Below are 11,776 nucleotides of genomic sequence, written 5' to 3' on the forward strand. Positions count from 1 at the left end.
TTGTCACATATTTCTCTTTATTTGCCAAGTGTCCGCCCACTGTACTAGTCCTGTTGTAAGGTATGATGGTCTTCGGGAAATCTAATTACTCTGTAGATGGAGAGCACAATCATCTGCAAAGAGATGAATGGGCAAAAAATATATTGGTATCATTAATATTGCAGTAGAAACATAAGAGCCCTAAGGAAAGTGCCTTGAGGGACTCCTGACAGGACTTGCTTTTTGCTAAATTGCATCCTTCAACAGAAACTCTTTGTGTTCTGGAGGTAAGCCATGTGGTAATCCATTTATGGGTGTTAGATTGTATACCATAATGGGCGAGTTTATGTAACAGTTTATTAATAAGTTGTACGCAACTGTGTCAAAAGCTTTATCAGTACTAAATCGACTTGATAATGAGAATCCATTGCTCAACATGAATCATTAGTTGGGTGCTACAGGAAAACCAGGTCTGAATCCAATTTGAGTAGTGATGGCTCTATAACTTTACACAGCAGGTCAATAATTGGAAGCAATACTTTTGCTCTCTTCTTGAATTCTGGAATAACATTGGAAGTAAGCCAGTCAGGTGGTAAAGGTTCCTGAACTAAACAACTGAGCGAATATCACTTGTAATATATACTGGAGCTACTTGTTCTGCACAGGTTTTGAGGATGCGTGTGGGTATATCATCTGGGCCAGCAGCCTTACTAGGCCTGAGGTTCTTTGTAGGGTTTCAATGCCACTGGTGTTAAATGTTATGTTGGGCATGGAGGGATACTGGCCTGGAAGATATTACAGGAATGTTGTTATCTTCCCTGGTGAACACTGAGAAAAGATGTTCTCCAAGTGCTTCCGCTTTAGATGTTGGTGTAGTTTTCAAGCTGTTATTAATTTCAAGTGGTGCCACTGACTGAAAAGTTTTACGACATCTCTTTACTTAATACTTAGTGACCAAAATCTCTTATGATTATTTGTAAAGGAGTTATCAAACAAGTGTTGACAATAATTTTCATGTGCTTGCCTTAGATATTTATGATAGCACTATGTGAACTCTTGTACTGGATCCAGTCAGGAGGGGATTGCGTACATCCAACTTTGTTGTAATCTTTTTCATTTCCTCATTTGAGCTATAATGTTTTTGTTCATCCATGGCAGGTCTCTGCATGTATGGATTGGTGGTTTTATGGGGAACATGTAAATCAACTATGCAATAAACTGTTTATAAATTGTTCCCAAATATTTTCAATGAAGTATTGATGGAGTACTTGAGTGAAGTTTGATTTTGAAGGTGACTGGCATGATCTGAAATATCTGGCGCGACTTTGATGTGAATGATTAGGTCAGGATGTGTAGTGAGAAATATGATTGTTCCTGGTAGCAAACTGTTCTAGCAACAACTTCAATAAACAATGATTAACCTCACTACCATAGTTGGAGCTTGACTGTATACATCCTACACCTTCCTCCCATTTAATAGCAGGGAAGTTGAAGTCACCCAGGAGCAATGATGATGTCTGGATTATGAATAGATATTTTGCTGAGTGAGGCCCTGTGATTGATGATGGGGTTAGTTAGACTATTTGGAGGTTTATAAAATGAGCATATACATATATAGATTGGTGTGTGATTGCTTATAGTACAAAGCTTAGCCCATATCATTTCAACATCACCAGTAAGTGATGGCTCTTCTATTATAGAAATGTAACTGTTATATGCTATGAATACTCCACCACCTCCTTCATTATGATCTATTCTAACAACATTAAAATGTGATGAGAATATTTCAGAAGATAGGTAGCTAGGTGTCATTGAGATGAGATTTACATTCGATGATGAATTCATGCAGCTCTATATGTTCATCAGTTAGTGCATGCAACCATGACAATCCTTGTTTGATTTGGCTCCTGATGCTGCAACAGTTCAAGCTTAAGCTGAAGACATTGAGGACAGGAGATTATTTATGTCAGCCAGATTAGTAATCATTAGAAGAGTTACTTTTTAAATTAAATGTATTATTATATGTGTGGTATTATCTATAGAGTTTAGTGCCTCTCTGCACTATCTTGCCATTTTTTATGATGAATTTTCTACCACCCTATAATTCGTATATATGCTCCTCTCTTAGCCTTTTGTTTCTCTTCTGCTCCACAGGGGTTAGGTCAGGCATAATATAGATTCTCTTTATCTAACGGTGATTACTTTCCTTTTGTTTGTTTTGAAGAATGGCTTTTTTGTCATCAATGTTAGGTACAATGAATTTTAGGAAATGGTACTTCTCACCTGGCCTAGTCTTAAGGCATTGGTGATTGAGCATTTTACCCCTTTGAGAATATAGAAGTAGCTTTAGCAATATCTTCTTGCTTTCTTGCTTGTGGGGACAACTTGCTGCCAGGTTAGATAGCTCACACACCAGGTTACATGTATGAAATCATCCCAGCTATTCACAAGGCATGTGCATGCAATCAAAGCTTCATAGAAATTCTTTTTCCTTTTTTGCACATGCAGTTCACACATGAAACTAAATGATTTTTTTATCATGTACAGGAGAAACATTGGCGCAGTTTGCCAAACTAAAATCTGTCATACCTTTCCATCTATAATATAAATCTGCTTTGGCTAAAAATTTGCCATACCCAAAATTCCTCAAGGCAACTTTGACGATGTCAGCTAATAATTGTGGACTCAAATTATAGTTCAATTAGTACTTTGTTTTAAGCATCTATGCAAATTTGAAGTGTTTGTGCATGTGTTTAAGCCTTTTGCCATACCGCAATATACTAAAACATTTGGAGCACACACACCTCTGACAATAGACTATAGCTCTGAAATTGGTTACATGTTTTAGCATTCCTATTAAGGAAGTGACACAGCATTATTTTAACACATTAAATTGAAGTGGCCATGACAAAAGTGTCGCAAAAGGAAAGATTTACATAATTTCTTAACCATTCTATGGCTAGTGACTAGAGAATCATCTTCCCATATGATCAACATACACTAAGTATACGTAGTAGGGGTCCTTAAATTGACATCCCCAAAACTTCTGCTACAAAGAAATATTTCATGCCATGACAGTGTACCTTTTCAGAAGAATTTTATGAATACTGCATCAATGGTAATCAACAATCAGAAAACCTCAATTGAGTCACTCGAAGTCAATTCCACCACAAAAGAATAATCATTTGATTGTTTAAAATTCACAAAAACTATTTTTGGCCTGCTAGCATGCCAGCTTGACTAAACAGTCAAAAGGCTAGCATGTCATTGTCTTCATGAATTTGGTATTCAAAAATGTTTCTATGTATTTCAATGCTTTTGATGGAATAATCTTGTAAGCAGTGATTTCATGCAATCATTACTTGATAAGTATATATATATATACATATACTTCAGTATTACCACTGAATCTACTGTATACTTCATTCTGTTAGCTATAACTTCTGTAGGCTCTATTGCAATATAACTCATTATTAGAGCATTTGCTCTGGTTTTCAGCCGTGTTACTCTGTACACACACACACACACACACACACACACACACACACACACACACACACACACACACACACACACACACACACACACACACACACACACACACACACACACACACACACACACACACACACACACACACACACACACACACACACACACACACACACACACACACACACACACACACACAATGGTACATACCACCAGTACACACACATATCAGTACACATGCACACAAATGTTAATCTGCATACTTCTTGTGTCCCATCCAATGCACAAAAGTTATTGATGTGCTACCCATGATAATTCAATTTGTGCTATAATTTAAGGAAAAGAAAATAGGACACACCAAGAAAAAATATATGACAAGTCCCATCAAGAGTACATAATAATAGAGTAGGGAGGAGAGTGTCTAACTTCAGTGGATTCACCAAACTCACTGTGCTCAGACCTTGCACAATCAACTATAGCCACCAAAGGTGACAAATGGCTTGCTCTATGAAGGAGGTTGTAGCACTTCTACTGCTTCAATTAGGAAATATCAACAGTCTTCTGTTCACTTAAAAGTATTGATTTATTACTAGAAATTTTATGGATTGAAGTAGGAGGGTTTGAGGGCAGTGTGTTTGTATGGATTATATTGAAAGTTAGACACTCTCCTCCCTCTTCTATTATTATGTACTCTTGGTCCCATGATGTTGTGGCCGTACTTATAGACATACATACGTAGTACGTACATGGGTTGTATAGCTGCACTTTCTTGTTTGAAAAATTAATCTGTACTTTGAGCTGATAGCTGAGAAAATAGTGAAAGAAGACAAATGACAAGTAGAATAAACATTTTATTTAGCCTATTAGCTACATGATTAGTGATGGCAGTTCTGATCAAGAATGTGTGGTTTTGGTTCCATTAAAAAAAAGTTTGCACACCAGACCATTGTATGGTGAAAACTTTGGCCATGAATAATATGTCAGACATTTGAATGAAAAGATTTTTAACTGAACATGAAATACTGAAATTTCGAGATATTTTGGAGTAATTCCATCGTAGAGATATTAAACGTTTTGAGGTATCAGACCGTACTTTTTATAGTGATATCTGTAGCTATATTATTGATGGCAGAAGTGGAGAACCTTCCTACCTTGGTCATGGCATCCTACCAGATTAAGCCAATCAAATCATTTGACTTTAGCAAATCTGTAAGTCTGTACAGAGCACAATAGAAAAAATTGGAAGATAGAATTAAACTGGTAAACAGGCAGGGCTACAAGCAATCATACTCTTATAGTGGGTGCAGTCAAATACTATCACATAGAACACACTGCAAGCAAAGCCAATTGGGCTTTCTGTGAAATGAGAACTATCCCTTTGAGGTGACAGAACTTTTTGTTGAATTGTGCATGTATAGTGGAACCTCTCTTAACAAACTCCCCAAATTAAGGACATTTTTACCTCTGAAAGAGGAAAAACCTCTATATTACAGCAAAAGGTGGCCAAAAATTCTGGGTCCCAAAATGTCCGTAAATGGTCAGTCTGTCATCACATCCAGCACCAGTATGCAAAACATTCTGTGATCCAGACCAATACATATTCAAGTGTAGAAAGTTTGTGGATCATCTTGAAAGAAAACATAGAACAATCCAGCAAACAATCCACTATGTGATATATAGACAATACACAAAGCTTTTGTCAGCTGAGACATCTAGCTGTCCACTCCACATCCTGCAATATATAGAAGTAAAATGACCAATGTGTGAGCAAAAAATTGAATCTATTCCTTTAGTATAAAGTCATAAATATGCACATCCATGAAGACAAAGTCCATATATATATATATATAGGGCTTACAGTTTTAATACAACCATTTTGGATGTTTTATTAGAGTAATTGACTGTTCTATTAGAGTATTTCAATTTTAGAAACTTCAATCTACTAAGCTTTGCCACTCTCAGTGATTTATATAGAAGAGATTAACCCTTCCTCTTTACCCATGCATGCACTTACATAATTGTTATAATTACTACTGTTTTGTTTCAACTAGCCATGTAGCCAATTATTAAGTAAATGATTTTGTGCATGTAAATACTAATACAGAAACTAAATGTTATACTACTATACATATAACTGTGTTGTTAGCTATAGTGATCAGAGTAATACAGCATCAAGCTACTGACTGAAAAGTTCTAAATTGATACAACAGCAACTTTTAAATGCTTGACTGGAGTCACTTGAAAGATATTAACAAGTGGCAAAGAATCATCTGTCTCTTCTGTCTTGACAAATTTGAATTCTCGCAGCATACTAATCAATGCCATCTTTATTTTGATATGTGAGTACTGTTTTCCAGGACACATTCTTGGACCAGCTCCAAATGTGATGTATGTGGCAGGGTCATAGGGCACCTTGGCATTTGACCTAAATCGTTCAGGATCAAATTTATCTGGGTCTGGCCAAAATGCTGGGTTACGGTGTATGTTGCAAACTGGCAGGTATACCTGACACCCTTTTGGAATGACTATACCATTACTGGTAGTGCAAGTCTCCATACAGTAACGGGACAGCACATTAATAGCTGGAAACAGCCTAAGAACTTCTCGAAGAATCATCTCGGCATACTCAATATTTTCAGCAGCATCAAGCAATGTGGCGTCAGGATTGTTAGCAAAATAATTTTTGATGTCATCGATAAGTCGGTCTTGGACTTCTGGGTGTGTTGCTAGCAAGTGACCCATGAATGTCATATTGTGTCCCATTCCTGTGGATATTATCAAAACAGCTGTAGACACCATTTCGAACATTGTCATTTGGTAATTATTGTCTTTTGTATCCAACATGTGCTGCACTATATCACTTCTTTTAATGTCTGAATTTTTTCTATCTTGGATAATGTGAGCTGCAGTGTCCTGCACAGGGATCCATAATTTAGCTATATCAGTTTGGGCAAGCACGTACTTCATTAATGGTGATAAGACAGGGAAATGTGAGTTGAAGGTCAATGCCATTTCTTGAGCATAAAGTACTCCAAAAGTTTTTGCAAATGCTGCATTTACTGAAGCAACCATTTCGTCCGATTCTTCGTGCAGGTTGCACTTTCTACCGAAAATGCTCATCAATATCACTTCCATAGAAAAGCAATCAAAGCACTCTGTGACATCCTCGCCAACACCAGTGTCAGCCTTTTTCCTTAGAGCATCCACTAGCTGTTTGCAGCTCAATTCTATAATAGGACGTAGAAGTTTTAGCTTTTTCCCGTTAAATCCAGGAGACAACAGACGCCGCATCTGTCGCCACTCGTTCCCGGTTACGGTGGGTAGTGATCTGTTGGCATGTAGCACGTGCTTAAGCAAGTTGGCCTTGTCGGGATAACGATCTACAAAATTGTCGAATTTCCGAATCAGAACATCCTTGATCACTGCAGGATCCTGCGTAACAATGACCGGCATGATGCCCAAATACACCAAGCAATTAGGCCCGTACTTTTGGTACCACTCGTCGTAACATTTAGGTGCATCATTTCCAGCTCTCAATAGCTCAAGAAAATTGCCAAAGATTGGTTTTGGTTTAGGTCCGTTGAGTCCGATGAGCTTACGCTGCAGGAAGTAGGGCCAGTAGTAGTGACAGTAGTATATGTACATTGCTGCAAACAATAGAATCAAGATCAAGATCAAAAGAACCATTCTGCATGAATCAGAACAAAGCAACGAAACAGCTATAACGTCTGCAGTCTGCACAACACACTACGTTTATATAATGAAAACGAACGTTGCTAAGCAACCGGAATGTAGTCAATGTGCAGTGGTGGGAGTTTGTAAAAGACGGAATAAGGAATAGCGGAATAACTCGCATCACAACGAACGGGCATTTATATGGCTTATGCAATGTTAGGGTGATTGTACTGTTACAGCTGTGAACTCATCCGTCGTAGATATCCTTGCAATGTTAGGGCGATTGCGTGTACTGTTATAGTTGTGAACTACACTGCTTCGTCGCTCATAGCCGTCCTAGCGAAGTGATTACTATATGCTCTTACTACTACTACTGTATGTAGCTAAGTATCATTGCGCTAGCACAGCTAGAATATACAGTAGTTAGCTATTAGTTTCGTTTTAAGTCTTCATCCTTCCAGTGGAGGGATGAAACGAAACGGCTGTCACACCCCCTTTTGCTTGCGACATTGGTACCATACTTTACATACAATAGTAGCTAGTAAGAGCTATAATCAAATGTAATTTTGCACTTCGTAAGCGGGTACTGTATGTTAAGTATGATACCAACGACATGAGCAAAGGGGGCGTGGCAGTCGTTTTGTTTCATCCCTCCACTGGAAGGATGAAGACTCGAAAACGAAACTAATAGCTAACTACTGTATATTCTAGCTTAGCTACATACAGTAGTAGTAGTAAGAGCGTATAGTAATCATTTCGCTAGGACATCTATGAGTGACGAAGCAGTGTAGTTCACAGCTGTAACAGTACACGCAATCACCCTACATTGTAAGGATATCTACGAGGGATGAGTTCACAGCTGTAACAGTACAATCACCCTAACATTGCATAAGCCATATAAATGCCCGTTCGTTGTGATGCGAGTTATTCCGTTATTCCGCTATTCCTTATTCCGTCTTTTACAAACTCCCGCAGTGGTGTGTGTAGTCACCAGAGGTGCTTAACGAGCACGTATAAGGATTCGCCATTGTGTGCTGGTTTCTTTGTTCCACAAAACCAGCTATTTACACTTTATGAGCACATTAGCTACTCTGCACTTAAGCAGCCAGATACTGATAGACATGCCTGAATGATGGGGCATTTGGGGCAAATCCCTCGTCCCCAATCCTGCTTCCATTTCCTTTTACGCACCTATCAATGCCATGCCCCACACCCAGGTAGGGTGAGCGAATAGCTACAGGGGATTTGAAAAAATCTATGGTGTCAAATTACCCAATACTGCCGGCATGGGGCTAAGAAGTTTGTCAAAACCCCACTATATAATTATATGTCCCCACCTCAAAAGAGGGATTTCTATAGGGGATCTGATTTACCTATTAAAAATTACTTTTGGTTCAAACTGCCACTGTCAAAAGCCCCAGGGTGCATGGGGCAAGATGTAGATGTCAAATCCCCAGTAGGTCACGTATGGGGATCCCGGGGATGGGGCTTAACATTGATAGGTGCATTACAAGGGCGGATTTAGGGGGGGGGGGGTGCTTGGGGGGCTGAAGTATCCCCCTTCCAAAATATTACAATGAGCAAGCTAGGAAGCTTCCAGAAGCTGTAGTACAGGTGCAGTTGCATTTTATACACATATATGGGTAATGAAAAGATGGAAAGAGCAAGGGGAACAGCTAATCTTATCCAAGAAGTACTAAGAGGGGTTCAAGATTATACTTTTGGAGTAAGTCTTACCTTAGAAGCTGCTAAAATCGAAATACTCTAATAGAACAGTCAACTACTCTAATAGAACATCCAGCATTAGAATTAGAATTTTCAAGAAGTTACCAGAGTGTAAGCTGAAATTAAACCTATTCTTCTAGACCTGTGCACTGCTACCCTTACCATTGTACCAAACATCCTGCCATATACCAATCATTTTAGGTAAAAGATTTATACCTTTAATGTATGTACTAAATTGTATAAACAACATTACTTGAAAATCTATTCTGAAAACAACCTTTTCTGTCAAATAGTTTAAGTGTTTTCAGGCTCTGCTACAAACTTGATTTTTTGGTTGAAATGCTTCTCTTGCAAGTAAAACAATAGTTTTATATAATAGTGGATTTCTTAGCATTTATAACGTTCACAAGGCTGTGACATCTGAGAGCTGTTTGTTTTCATTTCCCTTACTTGATGAAATCCCATGCTACATTTATCTAAATCTAGCAGCTTCTGGAGTTTGCACTATCAAATCCCTTGAAGTTCAATTTTAAGCTCAAATGATACTGCAGCATTTATGTTAATGTCATGATCATTGTGTGCTAAAAAGGGGTTAGTTGTGGCCAAAAACTAGTTGTATTTGTAGACTAGTTGCAAAACAATTATGGTGATGGATGGATCCATCATTTTAAAAGTTAGATTGAAATATCAACCTGTACCACAGATCTAGAACAGTGGATATATTGAATCCTGTGTTTGAATTATTCTCCATGACCTTACATTCAATTAACTATACACTCTTTGACATGCAAGCCACTATTATACATTTTCTTAAAATCCAATAGCAAGAAACAGTGTATAGTTCTGTTTTTTTTATTTAAAATTAGTTAAATTATATCCAACTGAACTCATTCATCTTGTACCCAAATTATAGCTTCTAGATTCAATCTTGTGATAGCCATTTTCCAAAAATTTCCTGGGGAGTATGCCACCAGAACCCCCTAGCTGGAGAATTTTATACATGCTGAGTGCATGTGCACTCCACACACTGGTGAGTCTACTTGCCCTCTCCACTCACACTTACCCTCTCTACTGTTTGGACAGCTAATGTAGTTTGAGCCATGACACTGTAAATTAAGCTATACTTCAAAACACTAAATTTGATCATGTGCAGCTGATACCCATACATTTCCACTACTAGTTCTTTAAGATGTTAGACTAAGATTGAATTTTATCTCAGTAGGCCAAATTATCAAACTTTTCCTGTTGAGGCATGCCCCCAGACCCCCCCTAGATAGAGCATGCTTTGCACACTAATTGTATCAACTTGCACACTAGTTGTGTCAACCATTTTCTTGCCACATATATAAATGTCCATGTTAGCACCCCCCTTCTGAAATCCTAGATTCGCCCCTGCATTAGAAGAGCTTTGTTACTTTGATATACTAGTAATCAAAATCAGTTTATTGCTCTGAAATATTAGTTTGAAAGGTAGACATACTGCATCTCCTCCCTCTAGCTACTGAAAAACTAAACTTAAAATGTCACCCAGCAACTTCATGCGTAGTAACCAAAGTCTTGCCAGGGCTCCTGTACTGATCCATCAGCACATGGTACCCTTGTGTCTAGGCCCCTGTATGCTTGTAATGTATATTTTGTCTTAATCATTAAGACGTTTATTCTCTTCATAGAGCAGTAAAAATACTATTTACTCTAATAAAGCAGTCACGTTGAAATGAAATACTCTAATACAGCAACCAGCTAAATAATTCAAGACTATTTGAAGCTTAAACATCAATGAAAATGGTCTGATACAGCAATGAACTGGCAATTCTCAAAAGTATAATAGGGGATTTTTTTGAGCCGGCACTGCTCAAAAGCATAATGCTCAATTTTGGAGCATAATAGCCTCATGCCTACCAATTATGCCCAGTTGTATCCCATTATGCTCCAAATATACTCAGTGTCTTGACTACTCTATTAGAGTAATTAATTCATCTGTGAATGTTTTATTAGGATAATTCAACATGCAGGTTCTAATAGAGTATATTGATCTTTACTAATCTTGTCTTCACAATGTAGCTTTAAATCTGATTTTTACCATGCTTGCACACTATCCCATTCTGTATACAAAATATGCAGAGTTTCAGCTTCTCTGATTATCAATGTACAAAAATTGTACCTATTATGCTAGCATTATGCTCAATGTTGTTGGCTACCTATTATGCCCCAAATTATGCTGGCATAATCAGCACAAGCCTAACTTTGGAGACTCCAGGCTGTGGGGCTCCCCAAAGCCTGTTAAACTATTATTCAACCTTCAGGTCACTTGTAGCATCAATTTTAAACCTTTTCAACATGTAAATTTTACAGACTCCCTAAAATTCTACTTTATTCTACAGCTATATATTTTATATCATCAGTACATTGTGCACCCCCGTCAGCTTTAGGATTGCCACTGCTATGATGAGCTGTTGTAACTATTTATTTTCCACTTTATAACTGATCTCATTAATACATGGCTGTAATCTGTTTGTAAATACTTTATAACTGGTTGAATTGATGCTGACATTTTGTAAGTGCTCTCTATTATTTTGATCTTGAAAGGAGCAAAGACTATGGACTCTGTTGAACAACAGTGGAAGGATTCTTGCCTTTTAGTTACTTTTCTGCAATGTTTATATGTACATTTATCTTGACAGTTGGCCATTCTGAGCCTTCTATCAAATTCATGTGATCTGTATCAAATAATCAAAATTTGGTGTGGCTACCTATATAAATTGATGTGGGCAGTGATAACAAACAAGGAATAAAATAATGATTGCCTAACTGATTACAGCCAAGGCTCTGAAGGCCCAGTGTGTCATGGTGTGGCTAAGTTGATTTGTTTTGGCTGGATGGAATCAGTTTGGAGTTGGCATATAGT

The 11,776-nt window shown here is 37.8% G+C and overlaps 1 protein-coding gene across 1 annotated transcript; it reads right to left on the reverse strand.

Moving 5' to 3' along the window:
• Nucleotides 1–5,537: 5,537 nt before the first annotated feature.
• Nucleotides 5,538–7,109, reverse strand: LOC136237031 (cytochrome P450 3A6-like). Its single transcript, XM_066027282.1, has one exon. It carries the CDS (start codon nucleotides 6,922–6,924, stop codon nucleotides 5,665–5,667), a length of 1,260 nt encoding a protein of 419 aa, XP_065883354.1. The 5' UTR covers nucleotides 6,925–7,109; the 3' UTR covers nucleotides 5,538–5,664.
• Between the last annotated feature and the right edge of the window lie 4,667 nt (nucleotides 7,110–11,776).

Source organism: Dysidea avara, chromosome 10 (genome assembly GCF_963678975.1).
Source record: "Dysidea avara chromosome 10, odDysAvar1.4, whole genome shotgun sequence".
Taxonomy (NCBI): domain Eukaryota; kingdom Metazoa; phylum Porifera; class Demospongiae; order Dictyoceratida; family Dysideidae; genus Dysidea; species Dysidea avara.